General features: G+C 42.8%; 1 protein-coding gene across 2 annotated transcripts in view; it reads left to right on the forward strand.

Moving 5' to 3' along the window:
* csgalnact1a (chondroitin sulfate N-acetylgalactosaminyltransferase 1a) overlaps positions 1-19,653 on the forward strand; it is a 43,330-nt gene that overhangs the window by 12,608 nt on the left and 11,069 nt on the right. For both annotated transcript variants that reach the window (XM_072659573.1, XM_072659574.1), the window contains exons 2-5: positions 2,561-4,228; positions 4,544-4,820; positions 13,709-13,925; positions 19,134-19,235. In XM_072659573.1, the coding sequence (XP_072515674.1) occupies positions 3,836-4,228; positions 4,544-4,820; positions 13,709-13,925; positions 19,134-19,235 (989 nt within the window). In that variant the 5' untranslated portion in view covers positions 2,561-3,835. The remainder of the gene's footprint in view (positions 1-2,560; positions 4,229-4,543; positions 4,821-13,708; positions 13,926-19,133; positions 19,236-19,653) is intronic.

The raw sequence follows: 19,653 nt of genomic DNA on the forward strand, positions 1-19,653 counted from the left end.
GCTCTTGATTGATGGTTGAAGTGAGGGGTGAAGAAGATCACCATCATGACCAGATCCAGAGAGCTCTCAGAGGCCTTCATGAAGAAGGGTGGAGATGCAGAGGAGTCTGGGAAAAGGTTTAAACAGATCTCAGAACAGTTAGAGATCAGCTGCTGTTCCACTGTCCACTAAATCATCTACAAGTGAAACAGCTGACCAGCATGACCAGATCAGACCTAGCAGGTCCAGCCCAACAGCAGAACCTCAGGATGAGTAAAGAAGCCTCAGTCAGACCTAAAATCTCATCAGGGTAGATCTTATACCACAGCTGAAGATAAAGTCCAGCATCTACCATCAGAAAGAGACCAAACAAGTCTGCGGGCGTTTCTTCAGGTGTGTGAGTTTAGTTAGATGACCTCCATCTCTCAGATCACATGAAGATCAAACGTCCAGAGGATTAAACACAGTAAATGAATTGAAAAGTATTGGGACGCCTGCTCATTTATTGTTTCTTCTGAAATTAAGGGCATTAAAAGAGTTTAGATTTTGGAGCAGCATTGCTGTGAGGATTTGATTGCATTTGGTGACAAGAGCGTTAGTGAGGTCAGGATGTTGAATGTTGATCATCAGCCCACCTCATCATCCCCAACCCCCCAACTCATCCCATCCAAAAGTACTGGATGGAGCTCCACCACCATCATTTCAGAGAACACAGTTCTTCCACTGCTCCACAGCTCCTCAATGCTGGGGGGCTTTATACCCCTCTAGCCCACGCCTGGCATTATTAGGCAGCATGGTGCCAATAGGGTCATGATGTTGATCTGCTCCAGAGAGTCCTATTCTATTGGCAGTACTTCTTCTCTACAGGGACTAGACAAGTTATGTGTGTGTGTGTGCATTTGCACATGTGTGTCAGCAAAGGGTGCGACTTAAAGTAGCTGAATGCATTCATTGGAAGGGGTGTCCACAAACATTTGGACATGTAGTGAATGTGTGTATGAATCGCTGGTGTGTTTGAATGCGGTTGTGGTACATGTATGTTTGTGTGTGTGTGTGTGTGTGTGCGTATGAATGCCTCATGTGTTTGGTCAGCTCACACTGCGCCACTTCTTTTCCCGAGTCTCCCATAATCTCCTGCTTTAACACTGCTCTCTTACTTACACACACACACACACACACACACACACACACACACACTGCTCTACAGAAAGCTTTGCTTGGCCCAGTGTGACTACAGTGCAGACATTTAGGTCAGTGTAGAACAAGCAGAGTGTGTTTTCAGTCTGGATACACACACACACACACACACACACACGAACCCTGTGCCCTTCTCTGCCTTAAATAGATACACATTTGTTCTTTTTTATTAAATATCAGTTTAAGCCACTAAAACAGGTTGATAATGTCAGCCTGACATTTGTGAAGATGTATGTTGGAAGCGGCAGCACCATTTTATTGATTAGCATTAGGATGACCTTTCCTGACCTATTCTGAGACCTTTCCTGACCTATTCTGATGACATGTGGGCAGTTTGACCTTACGGGCAGGTTTCCTTGGCCTGGATTAAGTCTAGACTCAGACTAAAGTGCAATGTTAATCTGAAAGGAGTTGCACAGGTTAAGTGGGTCACACTGCCAGAAAGTTGCTAGAATGTTTCTATGTGGTTGCTATGGCGTTACTAAGTGGTTACAATAGTATTGTTAGGTGATTACAGTAGCATTGCTAGGTGGTTGCTGTGGTGCTGCTAAATGATTGCCTGGTCATTACAAAAGTGTTGCTAGGTGGATGCTATGGCTTATCTAAGTGGTTGCCAGGTGGTTACAATAGTGTTGCTAGGTGGTTGCTATGGTGTTGCCAAGTGGTTGCTATGGTGTTGCTAGGTGGTTACAGTGGTGTACCTTGTGGTTAAGATAGTGCTGCTAAGTGGTTGCTATGGTATCCCAAGTGGTACGTATGGTGCTGGGTGGATGCTATAATGTTGCAAAGTGATTGCTATGGAATTTCATGTAGTTGCTGTGATGTTGTTAAGTGGTTGCAAGAAGTGTTGCTAGAAGGATGCTAGGCAGTTGCTATGGTATCCCAAATGATCCCAAATGATTGCTATGGTGTCTCATGGGGTTGTCCAGTGGTTGCTGTGTGGTTGATTACGTGTTACTAATGTATTGCTATCAACGTAAAATAAGGAGGGCGCACCCCAAAAAATTGCTACATGGAAACCGTACATCAGATCAAAAAGACACATACAAGCCCAAACCCAAACCTTTTTTATTCCGGTATCATTGTGTATTTAATAAAAAATATTATAATTATTTTAACTATTAATATGCTATACACTTTTCTTTTTGGACAGTGACACTGGGTATATTGAAAGGTGCTTATAAATACAATGACACTATTATTACTATTATTATTACTATTATTATTATTATAATTACTGTAATTATTATTTTGACTGTACCCTACAGAGGCTGCGTACAGAGCTTGAGCCAAAAAAAACTCAATATTCCTTTGAAATATGACAAAAAAGCCCTGTATTCATATAGTGATCTTCATCCTCCTCTCCTTCACTCCTTCTCTGCAGGTGAGCATCTGTAGATAACCCAAACAGTGGAGATGAGCTACAGGCAGGCCGCTTGGAGGAGATGCCGGAGCTTGCGGGCTTCCAAACTGCTGATTGAGGATAAAACCAGACGGCGTTCGTTCTGATGGCATGTGGGCGCAAAGCGAGAGCCTTCACTGATGTGTAATGCATCCGGATGGTCCTAAACACTGTGCGACTATATGAACGAGTTCTGAGCAGCGCCTGGATCGCACTAAAATGTGGATTATTCACTGAGGAGTTTCCTTTTTTTCCCTATTCTGGACAAATTGTGTCATCGTTGGACAGTCCAACAGGATGGTAAACACACTCTTGGGAGATGGTAGCTCAGTGGAAGAGTGTACTCAAGCATTGTAGTCATGCCTGAATCACTGCAGAAGAGCGAGAGCAGCAATAGCAGTATGGGATCTTTGACAGGATGCTGCGGATGAGAGACATGTTCATGTAAAAGAAACGTGAAAAGAGAGCTGAGTAATAGGCCAGCAGTCTGGAGGGTTAACATTACGAAGGTCTTGGCTCTTGTAGCCGCTCCCGACAGTTTGCTAACTGCTCTGCTAGCTCTTAAAAGTGATAAAAGCATGTGAAATGGGGGTGAAGCCGGGACAGACCGACTTATTTTGAACAAATGTTCCTTTGTGTCCTTCAGAAAGGGGAATGTGATCGTCTGGCTCACCCAGACAAAACACACACCCATCCCATTTCATATCAAGGCTAGGCAGAGTTAGCAAAGACATACCAAACTGCTTGATTAGCTTATCTGTGTTACTCTCAAAAACTCCATCCAAAAAACAGTCGTCCTTTGCGCTTCCTGTAGTGTATTACACACTGTCAGAATGACTATGTGGACCATATGACTGTTAAAGAGCATTATAGAACATTATTGCGCATTATAGTGCGCCCCCTATGCTTCCTGTAGTGTATTACAGTCTGTCAGAATGAGTGTGTGGATCATATAAACATTATAGAGCATTATAGAGCGCCCCCTACGCTTCCTGTAGTGTATTACAGTCTGTCAGAATAAGTGTCTGGGTCATGTAAACATTATAGAGCATTTTAAAGCTCCCCCTACACTTCCTGTAGTGTATTACAGTCTGTCAGACTGAGCGTGTAGGTTGTTGGAATACTATGTTTATCTTATACACTCTTTAAAGATTCACAGACTGCTTGTTAATTAAGTAGACCTTAGTGATAAAACTGACCAGCCACTGCAGCCCGGTTGTGATCTGTTGACGGTGTAGCTGCAGTGGTTTGTTAGCGATGTTGCGCAGGGGACTGGTGTCATGTCTGTCTCGGGTGGCCATGGCTTTGGTGCTCGTGTGCTGCTCTCTCTCTCTGCTCTACGTCATCACCTGCAGCCCTCACGCTGATGACCCCCTGTCCGGCCCTCAGCTGCCCAGGCCGGGCCCCTTGGGGTCACCCATGGGTCATGGTGCGCTCAGCGGTGCCCCTTTGGGTCCACCAGGTGGACGGGAGAGCTACCAGGCCCTCCTGCAGGAGCGCGAGGAGCAGCACCGGCAGCACATCTCCAGCCTGAAGAAGCAGATCGCCCAGCTGAAGGAGGCGCTGCAGGAGCGCGGGGAGCAGATAAAGGGCTCGCCGGAGAAAGTGGGCACTGCCACGATTGAGGAGAGAAGCCACACTGACCTGCAGGTGAGCTCCACAACGTGGGCTTTTTCACAAATAGATAATTACGAATATTTAGGTAAAAATAAGTAAATTAGATTTTCATAAATTGCTAAAAAAGGAAAAAATATATTTATTTATTATTGACTCCTGACCATGGGCGGTTGTGGTGTTGATGGGATTTGAACTTATAACCTCCTGAATCTTTTGACCTGCATGCAGTTAGACAGTCACTCCACTATAGAGCTCTAAGCTGTGTATTTATGTAGTGTAGTTTCACAGCTCTAGACCGGCCCTATGGTCTAACTGCTTTTGTGTTGTACTTTTTTTGATCATCTGCAGGACTTCCTGCGCGGTCAGCTGTCCCGGGCGGAGGTGCACTCGGGCGTCCGGTTGCCGAGTGAGTATTCGGTGGTACCATTTGAGAGTTTCACTCTGCAACGCGTGTACCAGCTGGAGACGGGGCTGACACGCCACCCAGAGGAGAAACCGGTTAGAAAGGACAGACGAGACGAGATAAACGAGGTGCTGGAGAGCGCTCTGCAGACCCTAAACACGCCGAACCTGCGTGGAGACAGAGTCGCCAGCAAGGTCTACAGCACCGCCGACTTCATAGAAGGTCAGCTCACTTCAGTTCTACCTCTACGTTTACGTTCCTAGACAGCATTTATCGTTACAGTGTATCAAAGACTCTTTGTTGGGGTGAAAATGCTCACATGCAGTTTACAAGCCTATTTATCTATTTACGGAGCTGTTGCAGGTTTACAATCACTATTGCTACATTATCACCGCTACAGTGTTGGCCGTTGACTGTTAAAGAGAATTATAGAACATTGTTGTGCATTATAGAGCGCCCCCTATGCTTCCTGTAGTGTATTACAGTCTGACAGAACAAGCGTGTGGGTCATGTAAACATTATAAAGCATTATAGAGCGCCCCCTATTGTGTCGGCTGTTGACCTCGCCCAGGATCGCTACCACGGCATTAGCATCACTACCACAGTGTTAGTGTCACTACCGCATCATTAGGGTTTCTATGATGGCGTTAGCACCACTGTTGCAGTGTTACAATCACTATTGCTACATTATCATCGCTACCATGTAGACTGTTGACCTCACCCAGCATCACTGCCATGGCGTTAGCATCGCTCCATTAGCCAATTTATTTAAATATCATGATGTCACAAATCGCCCACCCCCACCTTATTCCTAGCGGCGGCCCACACAGACTGAATAATTTATTAAAAATAAAAAATTACAAATTAATCAGAGAGAAAGATCGCTGCTGCGCTTTGGCCATAGAACAGTTTAAAAAATGAATTATTACCACTGCTTGAAGTGACAGATAAGTTACAGATTCAGAAAATGAATAATCCGGTTGGAGCTTCAGTTCTGTTCTTGCACCTCAGAGACAGAAATCTCTGCTGCTGCCGGAGAGATCCGGCCAAAAGAGAGAGAGAGAAAAAAACCTTTCCATGAATAAGACGTGAGGCTGTAGGTCTCCTGCTGATGCTTTAAGCCTTGCTGTCTCTCTCTCTGAGTCTCTGAGTCTCTGAGTCACTGACTCGCTCTTTTCTCAATGAACGTCAGGGACTTGTTTCCAGTGTGGCTCACGACTGCAGTAAATATTTCAGTGAAATTCGTCCATGATGACAAAATATGACTATAGTGACTAAGCAGGAAATCCATACGGCTTTTAAACAGGCAGAGATTAAAGCAGCGGTCCTCAGGTTTTTAGTGTTTGAATTGAAAGCAGTGGGATTCCTGAGTAAAGAGAGGACACAATATTCGAATAAATGGTATCAGGGTGCTGGTGACACCATCTCTGCAATGCCTATATATATATATATATATATATATATATATATATATATATATATATATATATATACAGAGAGAGAGAGAGAGAGAGAGAGAGAATATATGCATTCTGGTCTGGAAGGTTTTAAATGGAGTTTCTGTGGCCACATGTCTTTATGCACTTACGTAAACACATGCACAGCCCCTGAAAGATGATCTGGCCACTGTTTGCCGGTTAACTGACCAACCGCTGCTGCTGCTGCTGCTGCTGCTGCTGCTGCTGCTAATGATGCTAATACAAACAGATCGGCTACTGCAAACGTAGATACCCGAAGTCGTATCTGCTCCTTCACTGAAAGGATGATAAGTGAGGATAGTTAAATATTTTAAATATTAGCTATTAAAACAGGCAGCCATTGATGCTGAGTTTGTGTGTATCTGCATTATAGTGTAGTACATATAATATATATATATATATATATCCTGCTGTGGGCAGGAAATCCTGTGATGCAGACCTGCGTGTGTACGAACACAGACAAAGCCCAGCTGCTTCATTCTAGGCACACACACACTCACACACAGCTGAACTGTGTCCACTCCCACACTTCCAAACACACACACACACATACACAAACACATACACAGCAGGGCAAGGGTTCCACTTCAAGGTCACACACACACACACACACACACACACACTTAGAAAATAACTGCTTCATCCTTGTGTCGGCCTTTGGAAACTTCACACACCCGTGTCAGAGTCTGAGTCAGTGTGTGTGTGTGTGTGTGTCATGAGTGAACCAGCCATGCTGCCTGAAGGCCTGCTTTCCCTCAGCTGCATCTGCGGAGATGTGTGTGTGTGTGTGTGTGTATGTGTGTGTATGTGTGTGTGTATGTGTGTGTGTTACCTCCAGGTAGACGGTAGAAGTAAATCTCACTATTTAAGATGATTTATGGGAACTTTCGATGGCATTAGTTACAAATTCAGGAAAATAATCCATCATTTTTAATATTCAAAGTCAGAATCTGAGGAAATGAGTCATTATTTGTCATATTCAGTCAGAAATTGGAGACATTTCCAATCATTTCTCATATTTAGGAGCTGTTCAGTGGTAATGTTGACTTGTACTGCTGGTAGAAAGCGGTAGAGAGGTGAAGCGGCTCTCTGTCCGGAGGGAAACTCTGCAGATGTGCTGAGACTGAGCTGTAATGGTGTAGATTAAACACGGCAGCAGAGAGTCAGGTGTTTTCACACATCTCCTTCAGGTTTTAGATTTTTAAATAAATAATAAATACTAATCAGATATATTCCTCTGCACGCTGCTAAATGTTTGTGCTTTTTTTTTTTTTTTAGCCACCTAGCGACAGTGCTTTCACCTAAAAAGTAGGTGACGGGGCTGGAGGAAAAAAGCGACCTCCACATTGTTGGACGAATACGCCACAGATTCACCCAAAGCAGCTCCAGGTTTAAAAGAATTTGAGGAATCAGAGATCACATTTACTCAGTTTCCCATTTTACACCAGAGGTAGTCGCTCAGCCAAGTCATGCACAATTAGCACTGGAGCTACGAGGCTAATGTAGCTAACGAGTAATGGGAGCTTATACCCCAGTAATTAGTACTGGAGATACCAGGGTAATGTAGCTAACGAGTAATGGGAGCTTATACCCCAGTAATTAGTACTGGAGATACCAGTGTAATGTAGCTAACGAGTAATGGGAGCTTATACCCCAGTAATTAGTACTGGAGATACCAGGGTAATGTAGCTAACGAGTAATGGGAGCTTATACCCCAGTAATTAGTACTGGAGATACCAGGGTAATGTAGCTAACGAGTAATGGGAGCTTATACCCCAGTAATTAGTACTGGAGATGCCAGGGTAATGTTTCTAACGAGTAATGGGAGCTTATACCCCAGTAATTAGTACTGGAGATACCAGGGTAATGTTTCTAACGAGTAATGGGAGCTTATACCCCAGTAATTAGTACTGGAGATGCCAGGGTAATGTTTCTAACGAGTAATGGGAGCTTATACCCCAGTAATTAGTCCTAGAGATACCAGGGTAATGTTTCTAACGAGTAATGGGAGCTTATACCTCAGTAATTAGTACTGGAGATACCAGGGTAATGTTTCTAACGAGTAATGGGAGCTTATACCCCAGTAATTAGTACTGGAGATGCCAGGGTAATGTTTCTAACGAGTAATGGGAGCTTATACCCCAGTAATTAGTCCTAGAGATACCAGGGTAATGTAGCAAGCTAACAAATAATAATGCTGCTGTAGCTCCGGCAGTACCAGCTAAGGGTTAATGATCTGAGTGCAAAGTAATGTAACAGACATTTTCATTAAATGTAGAACCAGTCCTCCACAATTTACACTGACCGCTCCTCAGGCCTCTTATTTGATAATCGAATGACTCGAGCGCTCTCCACAGACCCAATAACAAAGGAGGGTTTGTGAGGAACTGGAGAGAGCCAGGGTTCATTTCTCAGCCAAAGCGTGCGGTCACTGAATCCTTACAGTCTACAGTTCAGCGGACAGCCAGTGTCAGTTTGTCCAGCTGTCTCCTTAAAACGGGGCTGGACTAGAAAAACAGCCAGAAAAACTACCAACCTTCACATTGTTGGACGACCCTACACTGATGCCAGTACGCCACAGATTCACCCAGACCAGCTTCAGGTTTAAAGAAATTTGAGAAACCAGAAATCACATTTACTCAGAGTCCCGTTTTACCCCAGAGGTAGTCGCTCAGCCAAGTCTGAAATGTGCACTGGAATAGCACTGAAGCTACAAGGCTAATGTAGCTAAGCTAAGGTGGAGAGCTTATACCCTAGTAATTAGTACTGGAGATACCAGGGTAATGTTTCTAACGAGTAATGGGAGCTTATACCCCAGTAATTAGTACTGGAGATACCAGGGTAATGTTTCTAACGAGTAATGGGAGCTTATACCTCAGTAATTAGTACTGGAGATACCAGGGTAATGTTTCTAACGAGTAATGGGAGCTTATACCCCAGTAATTAGTACTGGAGATACCTGGGTAATGATTCTAACGAGTAATGGGAGCTTATACCCCAGTAATTAGTACTGGAGATGCCAGGGTAATGTTTCTAACGAGTAATGGGAGCTTATACCCCAGTAATTAGTACTGGAGATACCAGGGTAATGTTTCTAACGAGTAATGGGAGCTTATACCTCAGTAATTAGTACTGGAGATACCAGGGTAATGTTTCTAACGAGTAATGGGAGCTTATACCCCAGTAATTAGTACTGGAGATGCCAGGGTAATGTTTCTAACGAGTAATGGGAGCTTATACCTCAGTAATTAGTACTGGAGATACCAGGGTAATGTTTCTAACGAGTAATGGGAGCTTATACCCCAGTAATTAGTACTGGAGATACCAGGGTAATGTTTCTAACGAGTAATGGGAGCTTATACCCCAGTAATTAGTACTGGAGATGCCAGGGTAATGTTTCTAATGAGTAATGGGAGCTTATACCCCAGTAATTAGTACTGGAGATATCAGGGTAATGTTTCTAACGAGTAATGGGAGCTTATACCCCAGTAATTAGTACTGGAGATGCCAGGGTAATGTTTCTAACTAGTAATGGGAGCTTATACCTCAGTAATTAGTACTGGAGATACCAGGGTAATGTAGCTAACGAGTAATGGGAGCTTATACCCCAGTAATTAGTACTGGAGATGCCAGGGTAATGTTTCTAACGAGTAATGGGAGCTTATACCTCAGTAATTAGTACTGGAGATGCCAGGGTAATGTTTCTAACGAGTAATGGGAGCTTATACCCCAGTAATTAGTCCTAGAGATACCAGGGTAATGTAGCTAACGAGTAATGGGAGCTTATACCCCAGTAATTAGTACTGGAGATACCAGGGTAATGTAGCTAACGAGTAATGGGAGCTTATACCTCAGTAATTAGTACTGGAGATACCAGGGTAATGTTTCTAACGAGTAATGGGAGCTTATACCCCAGTAATTAGTACTGGAGATACCAGGGTAATGTTTCTAACTAGTAATGGGAGCTTATACCCCAGTAATTAGTACTGGAGATACCAGGGTAATGTAGCTAACGAGTAATGGGAGCTTATACCCCAGTAATTAGTACTGGAGATACCAGGGTAATGTTTCTAACGAGTAATGGGAGCTTATACCCCAGTAATTAGTACTGGAGATACCAGGGTAATGTAGCTAACGAGTAATGGGAGCTTATACCCCAGTAATTAGTACTGGAGATACCAGGGTAATGTAGCTAACGAGTAATGGGAGCTTATACCCCAGTAATTAGTACTGGAGATACCAGGGTAATGTTTCTAACGAGTAATGGGAGCTTATACCCCAGTAATTAGTACTGGAGATACCAGGGTAATGTAGCTAACGAGTAATGGGAGCTTATACCTCAGTAATTAGTACTGGAGATACCAGGGTAATGTTTCTAACGAGTAATGGGAGCTTATACCCCAGTAATTAGTACTGGAGATACCAGGGTAATTTTTCTAACGAGTAATGGGAGCTTATACCCCAGTAATTAGTACTGGAGATACCAGGGTAATGTTTCTAACGAGTAATGGGAGCTTATACCCCAGTAATTAGTACTGGAGATACCAGGGTAATGTTTCTAACGAGTAATGGGAGCTTATACCCCAGTAATTAGTACTGGAGATACCAGGGTAATTTTTCTAACGAGTAATGGGAGCTTATACCCCAGTAATTAGTACTGGAGATACCAGGGTAATGTTTCTAACGAGTAATGGGAGCTTATACCCCAGTAATTAGTACTGGAGATACCAGGGTAATGTTTCTAACGAGTAATGGGAGCTTATACCCCAGTAATTAGTACTGGAGATACCAGGGTAATGTTTCTAACGAGTAATGGGAGCTTATACCTCAGTAATTAGTACTGGAGATACCAGGGTAATGTTTCTAACGAGTAATGGGAGCTTATACCCCAGTAATTAGTACTGGAGATACCAGGGTAATGTTTCTAACGAGTAATGGGAGCTTATACCCCAGTAATTAGTACTGGAGATACCAGGGTAATGTAGCTAAGGTGTAATAGGAGCTTATACCCCAGTAATTAGTACTGGAGATACCAGGGTAATGTAGCTAAGGTGTAATAGGAGCTAATACCCCAGTTATTAGCACTGGAGCTACGTGGCTGTGGTCATCCGTCCAGTCTCACAGGGCTGTAATCACAGGAAGTTGAGCAGGATGCTGTCACACCGCAGGGGTTGGTGTTTGTTCCTGTCAGTGTTTTCCTGCGCTGGTTATTGATGGCTGTTGTCTAAGGCTGGTCTTGCTGTGCAGTAATGTAAGGTCAGCAGTAAATCAAGCAGTTCCTCCTGCTTTTAGCTGTTGGAGTAACTGCCTCTACTGTCCAGGGAAGAAGGCTTTCATCTAGATTTGGAGGAGCATTGCTGTGAGGATTTGACTGCATTCCTCAACAAGAGCGTTACTGAGGTCAGGATGTTGGATGATGATCACCACCCCACCTCATTATCCCCAACCCCCCAACTTATCCCAAAAGTACTGGATGGAGCTCCACCACCATCATTCCAGAGAACACAGTTCTTCCACTGCTCCACATGATGGGGGGCTTTATACCCCTCTAGCCCACGCCTGGCATTAGGCAGCATGGTATTAGTCCATAAACACCTCAGTAAACACTCCTATACACTAGAATAGGAGATAATAGCCCATAAACACCTCAATAAACACTCCTATACACCAGAATATGAGATAATAGCCCATACACACCTCAATAAACACTCCTATACACTAGAATAGGAGATATTAGTCCATTAACACCTCAATAAACACTCCTATACACTAGAATAGAGATATTAGCCCATACATACCCTCAATAAACACTCCTATACACTAGAATAGGAGATATTAGTCCATAAACACCTCAATAAACACTCCTATACACTAGAATAGAGATATTAACCCATAAACACCTCAATAAACACTCCTATACACTAGAATAGGAGATATTAGTCCATAAACACCTCAATAAACACTCCTATACACTAGAATAGGAGATATTAGCCCATAAACACCTCAATAAACACTCCTATACACTAGAATAGGAGATATTAACCCATAAACACCTCAATAAACACTCCTATACACTAGAATAGGAGATATTAGCCCATAAACACCTCAATAAACACTCCTATACACTAGAATAGGAGATATTAGCCCATAAACACCTCAATAAACACTCCTATACACTAGAATAGGAGATATTAGTCCATACACACCTCAGTAAACACTCCTATACACTAGAATAGGAGATATTTGTCCATAAACTCTTCAATAAACACTCCTATACACTAGAATAGGAGATAATAACCCATAAACACCTCAATAAACACTCCTATACACTAGAATAGAGATATTAACCCATAAACACTCTCAATAAACACTCCTATACACTAGAATAGGAGATATTAGCCCATAAACACCTCAATAAACACTCCTATACACTAGAATAGGAGATATTAGCCCATAAACACCTCAATAAACACTCCTATACACTAGAATAGGAGATATTAGTCCATACACACCTCAGTAAACACTCCTATACACTAGAATAGGAGATATTAGTCCATACACACCTCAATAAACACTGATATACACTAGAATAGGATATATTAACCCATAAACACCTCAATAAACACTCCTATACACTAGAATAGGAGATATTAGTCCATACACACCTCAATAAACACTCCTATACACTAGAATAGAGATATTAGTCCATACACACCTCAGTAAACACTCCTATACACTAGAATAGAGATATTAGTCCATACACACCTCAATAAACACTCCTATACACTAGAATAGAGATATTAGTCTATAAACACCTCAATAAACACTCCTATACACTAGAATAGAGATATTAGTCTATAAACACCTCAATAAACACTCCTATACACTAGAATAGGAGATATTAGCCCATAAACACCTCAATAAACACTCCTATACACTAGAATAGGAGATATTAGTCCATAAACACCTCAATAAACACTCCTATACACTAGAATAGGAGATATTAGCCCATAAACACCTCAATAAACACTCCTATACACTAGAATAGGAGATATTTGTCCATAAACTCCCCAATAAAAACTCATATACACTAGAATAGGAAATATTAGTCCATAAACACCTCAATAAACACTCCTATGAAGAACCTAACCTAAAGAACAGAACAGATCTGATGCCGTGCAGTACAGACCCACTGAAAGTGTTTGGTTTAGTCGCTGTGAGAAAATGACACCGATGTTGATGGATTTAAGTGTGTAATAAAATCCACTTTAGCACTTTCTCAGTGCGTGACCGCTGTCCAGCTGCTCCAAAGGCCTCGAGGTGAAGCCTCAAATGACCCTGTGGCCTCTCCAACATCCAACAGTCTGTAAACACCAGCGCTTATCATCAGTTCCCGTAAAAGTGTAAAACATCTGTATGGTTATTAGTTTCACACCTGAGTAAATCCATTTGTACACTCTTAAAAGTGAAGGTGCTACAAAGGGTTCTTTAAGCAATGCCGCAGAAGAACCACTTTTGGTTCCATGAAGTATGAGTGTGAAATTTAATTATGGCGAAGAAATTTGATTCTGGTTCGGAGTCTAATGTTTGTGTGTGTGTGTGTGTATGTGGTGTGTGTATCGCCTCCTGCAGGTATAGCACGTACAGAGAAGGATAAAGGGACGCTGTATGACCTGACGTTCCGCGGGGAGCAGCCGCAGCAGTTCCGCAGGCTGGTTCTGTTCAGGCCGTTCGGGCCGCTGATGAAGGTCTCGGACGAGCGAGTGCAGACGCAGCACACACTCATCAACATCATCCTCCCTCTCTCGCACCGAGCCGACAAGTTCAGACACTTCATGCACAACTTCAGGTACAAACTGCTCGCTCACTCTGCTGTCTGTCTATTCATCTGTCCAGCCATCCAACCCTGTTTGGACAAAGGTATTGGGACCTACATCTACACATCACACCTACAGGAGCTTTAATGAAGTCCCATTCTAAACCCATAGGCATTATTGATATAGAGCCGATCCCCCTTTGCTCTGAGCTCTACCAGCAGCAGCAGGTCTGGAGCTCTGCTGCAGTTACTGAGTCAGTTGGAGGCTTTTCTGCACTCTGCTCTGAGCTCAGCACTCGGCCCTGACCCCGCTCTGTAACTTTACCTGGTCTGACAGACACTCGGTGGCTGAGCTGCTCTCTGTGAGCTGTTCCTCCTAAACTCTTCCACTGTTCAATAATAACACCACTCACAGCTGATGGAGGAAGATCTAGGAGGGAGGAGATTTCACCAGCTGACTTGTTGTTGTTGGAGCAGTGGTGTCTCCTATTACATACAGAACCACGCTGGAGTTCAGTGAGCTCTTCAGAACCTCCCGTTCTTTCACTGATGTGTGTGAGAAAGGACTGACAGGCTGCAGGACTAGAGGCTGGAGTTTATACAGCTGTGGCTGAATGGGACTGAATCAGACACCTGAACTGAATGATTAAGAAGTGTGTCCCAATACTTTTGTCTCTCTGTCTATCTGAGCTTGTTTGAGTTCCTTCCTCTGTTGTTCAGTCAGTCTGTGTGTTTGTGTGTTAGAGTGCAGCTGTGCTTCACAATTAGAAAGTTCCTTCTCAGAACATCAGATCAAAACTGAAAAAGCAGAAGCAGAGCAGAAGAACACAAATAGGAGCTGAAGTGTTAGACTCTGGTCTGCTCTGTGTGGATCTTCTCTTTTGGTGTAGAATAAAACCCTGCCGCTCCGGAGTGAGAGGAACTAAAGCAGTCAAGGAGCTTAACCCACCATCAACATAGAGCTTTAATGGCTGAAATGGAGGAGAAGTCAAAGTATTAGCATTTAAAAAACAACAGAGGCAACAGCTAATCGACTTGGTAGCTTATTTAATAGTCGACACACAGACTGAGCAGCTGTCCGTTACGTGAACGGAGTGTGTGGAGGCAGCCGGTATAGAGCCAGAATGCAACACAGCCTCACATCTGCAGCTCCATCACCCTGCAGTGAGAGCGGAGAGCAGAGGTTTGTTAGTGTGAGGAGTGGAGGAGTCTCACACAGACTCGGGCTGAGTGGAACTCTTCCAGTAAGTCCCCCAGAGATAAGGCTCCGCCCTTCAACAAAAAGAGCCAGTCAGCTTGCTGGTTATTAATGAAGCTCCGCCCTTCAACAAAAAGAGCCAGTCAGCTTGCTGGTTATTAATGAAGCTCCGCCCTTCAACAAAAAGAGCCAGTCAGCTTGCTGGTTATTAATGAAGCTCCGCCCTTCAACAAAAAGAGCCAGTCAGCTTGCTGGTTATTAATGAAGCTCCGCCCTTCAACAAAATGAGCCAGTCAGCTTGCTGGTTACAGATAAAGCCCCGCCTTTAACAAAAAGAGCCAGTCAGCTTGCTGGTTATTAATGAAGCTCCGCCCTTCAACAAAAAGAGCCAGTCAGCTTGCTGGTTACAGATAAAGCCCCGCCTTTAACAAAAAGAGCCAGTCAGCTTGCTGGTTATTAATGAAGCCCCGCCCGTCAACAAAAAGAGCCAGTCAGCTTGCTGGTTACAGATAAAGCCCCGCCTTTAACAAAAAGAGTCAGTCAGCTTGCTGGTTATTAATGAAGCCCTGCCCTTAACAAAAAGAGCCAGTCAGCTTGCTGGTTACAGATAAAGTTCCGCCCTTCAACAAAAAAAAAAAATTATTTAACTAAATCTAAACAGTAGCTGAGATATGTACCAAACAAAGCTTCCAGCTGCCCGTCCTGCTGCAGACTGTGGGTCCCTTTTTTTATTCATTATAAATACTGGATTCTGTTCTGGAGGAGTTCTCGCTGAGCTGAAACACACTTCTGCATCATGCATAATTGAGAGCCTGGAGAAAAGAGGAGGGGAGAGATGCAACTGGAGGAAAGGGAGGAGAGGAGAGGAGATATGGGGGTTGAGAAAGAACACACTGATTGATCTCATGCAAAATAATGGAAATACACAGTGTACATATATCTACATACGCTTGTGTTCATACCTTCAGAATCAAGCATCTAACATGTTGTAACAACAATATGCCTCAAATTTAACTATATACTCTTAATGGACAAAAGTATTGGGACACCTGCTTATTCATTGTTTCTTCTGAAATCGAGGCTATTAAAAAGAGTTTATCTGCTTCTGTTGGAGTAGCTGTCTCTACTGTCCAGGGAGGAAGGTTTTCTACTAGAGCATTGCTGTGAAGATTTGATTGTATTCAGCGTCAAGAGCGTTAGTGAGTTAGTTAGGATGTTGGATGATCATCCCTAGCTCCCCAACTCATCCCATCAAAAGTACTGGATGGAGCTCCACCACCATCATTCCAAAGAAAACACAGCTCTTCCACTGCTCCACAGCTCCTCAATGCTGGGGGGCTTTATACCCCTCTAGCCCACGCCTGATATTAGACAGCATGGTGCCATGGTGTTTATCTGCTCCAGAGAGTCCTATTCTATTGGCAGTACTTCTCTACAGGGACTAGACAAGCTGTGTGTGTGTGCATTTGCATTTGCACACACACACACACACACACACTTGCACATCCACACTGTTACACAGAATATAAATAAAATCAATGAAGTTTCACACACTAGAACTTTATCTTTGGTATGGTAATCCTGTAGCTAAAGGCAAAAGTATGTGTGTGTGTCTGTGTGTGTGTGTGTGTGTTTGTGTTGGTGGCAGTGGTTGAAAGTTCCTGCACGGTTCTTCCAGTCTGTACATCTCTTTAGAACCGTGCTCGGGAGTATTTTCAGTGTATTTGGCATCGCAACCCTAAAGTGCACCTGAGAGAGATCGTACACACACATTTTACACAACACACACACACACACACACACACACACTGCACACGAAATATAATCCCAGACGAAGTTCACTGTGTCCCTAAAGAACCCCTGACATGAGCTCCGAGTCAGACCCGCCGTGCCCTGCTGCCTTCGTGCCGCTGTCGGTCGGGGTAGGAAGATAAAAGGAAAATGCAGAGTCAGCAGTAAGCCGGAACATTTGGCGCCCGTCTATCAGAATGTGTCTGAAAGTGCTGGAATTTCACACACCAGTCTGCTGTGTGTGTGTGTGTGTGTTCTCAGTGTTTGCGCTCTTTTTTGTATTCAGCTTTCTATGCAGTTCTGATCCAGGTCCACATCTGTACCAGTTCCCTTAGCAGATGCTCTTACCCAGAGCGACTTAGTTGTGGATATATGGCATTATACAGATTCAGTTCAGGTGTCTGATTCAGTCCCATTCAGCCACAGCTGTATAAACTCCAGCCCCTAGTCCTGCAGCCTGTCAGTCCTTTCTCACACACATCAGTGAAAGAACGGGAGGTTCTGAAGAGCTCACTGAACTCCAGCGTGGTTCTGTATGTAATAGGAGACACCGCTGCACCAACAACAACAAGTCAGCTGGTGAAATCTCCTCCCTCCTAGATCTTCCTCCATCAGCTGTGAATGGTGTTATTATTGAACAGTGGAAGAGTTTAGGAGGAACAGCTCACAGAGAGCAGCTCAGCCACCGAGTGTCTGTCAGACCACGTAAAGTTACAGAGCGGGGTCAGGGCCGAGTGCTGAGCTCAGAGCAGAGTGCAGAAAAGCCTCCAACTGACTCAGTAACTGCAGCAGAGCTCCAGACCTGCTGCTGCTGGTAGAGCTTAGAGCAAAGAGGGACCAGCTCCTTATTAATAATGCCTAAAGGGTTAGAATGGGATGTCGTAAAATTCCTGTAGGTGTGATGTGTAGGTGTCCCAATACTTTTGTCTTATGTATTCATATGTTTATATATATATATATATATATATATATATATATATATATGTGTGCGTGTGTGTGTAACTGTAACACATATAATATGCACTGTAAGAATGTTTTAAGGGTACAGGCAAACACACACACACACATACAGAGAGGAGAAAAATAGGGCTAATCAAAGAGGGTGCGTTGGTGTCCCAATACTTTTGTCCATATAGTGTATATGACATAACTGGGAGTGGAATAGTATGTCTAACATACTCGTGTTTAAAATATATGTGACATAGATATGCCAACTCATTTGAATTTGACAGTTTTCGAATGGAGCATTTCTATTGGTCCATTCGTCATAAAGGAGATACAACATATGTTACATATATGTAGATATTTACTTATTACTACTTATATGTACATATGTGTATATCTGCCAATCAAATATATACGTATGACCCATGTATTATGCACATGTCCAAAATATGATGCCTAAATATTAGAAACATTTAGAAATATATGCCCGATCCATATATGGTATGTATACGGTATGTTCACACACAGCCATTGATCCAATTTCCATATGTGAGTACTGATATGCCGGAATACAGAACTAAAAATATATCCCATATTTGTCATATATATTATGTAAGTATCTATTTGTAATAATATCTTCCATTATGTAAGGATTATACGTATATGTACCATGTATCACATATATGTACTATACTTGATATCTACTCAAATATGTAAAAAACATAAAAAAAAATCTATGTATGGTCCATATGATATACACATATATATGATGCTTGCGTATATTTATACAATATTTATGGACATTTTTCATAATATACATTAATATTAATAGATGTGAAATCCCATATAAAATATGTCCATATATGAGATATATCAGATTTCTGTAAGGGAGTACTGATACCCAGATATGCAGTACCCATGTCTGATTCCTGGGAAAAATCTCAACATTAAAGAAATGAAATAAACCCATTTAAGCATCCCAAGCTTTAATAAGAGCAGGAGCAGTGCTGAGTTAGGAGCTCCTGATACAGATCAGATACAGATCTCCAGTCAGTGTTTGAAGACAGTGAGTGACTCGGCTGTTAATACACCCAGGGGGAGATTGATCTACCACTTCAGCTCCAGGACAGATGTTACAACCTTGATGGTAGCAATTCTGTCAGATCCTGGAGGCTGTGGATGTGTTGGATGACGTTTCTGAGCTTGTCCTAATAAATGTCATGTGTTTTTCAGTGCAGAGCTAACAAGTGCACAAGTAATCTGATTGTAACTGTGTGTGTGTGTGTGTGTGTCATGTTTTTCATCAGAGAGGTGTGTATAAAGCAGGACAGGCGAGTGCACCTTACCGTTGTCTACTTCGGCCGAGACCAAATGAATGACGTCAAAGGAACTCTGGAGAACACGTCAAGGTAACTGCAATGATATATAGGGAACAGAAATAGTCCCCTAATCACTAACCCCTACATTGGAACCCTATATAGGGAACAGACATGCCCTTAATTACTATCCTCTACATTAGAACCCTATATAAGAAACAGAAATGCCCCCTAATTACTATCCCTTACATTAGAACCCTAAATGAGAAACAGAAATGCCCCCTAATTACTATCCCCTACATTACAATTCTATATAAGAAACATAAATAGTGCCCTAATTACTATTACTTACATTGGAACCTTATAAAAACATAGGACACTATTATAGAAAACAGATATAGCAACAAAATCAATATTCCCTACACTGGAACCTTATATAGGAACCCTATATAAGGAACATAAATACCCCCGACCTCTAATTGCTGTCCCCTACATTAGAGCACTATGTAGG

This window comes from Salminus brasiliensis, chromosome 16, assembly GCF_030463535.1.
Source record: "Salminus brasiliensis chromosome 16, fSalBra1.hap2, whole genome shotgun sequence".
Lineage (NCBI taxonomy): Eukaryota > Metazoa > Chordata > Actinopteri > Characiformes > Bryconidae > Salminus > Salminus brasiliensis.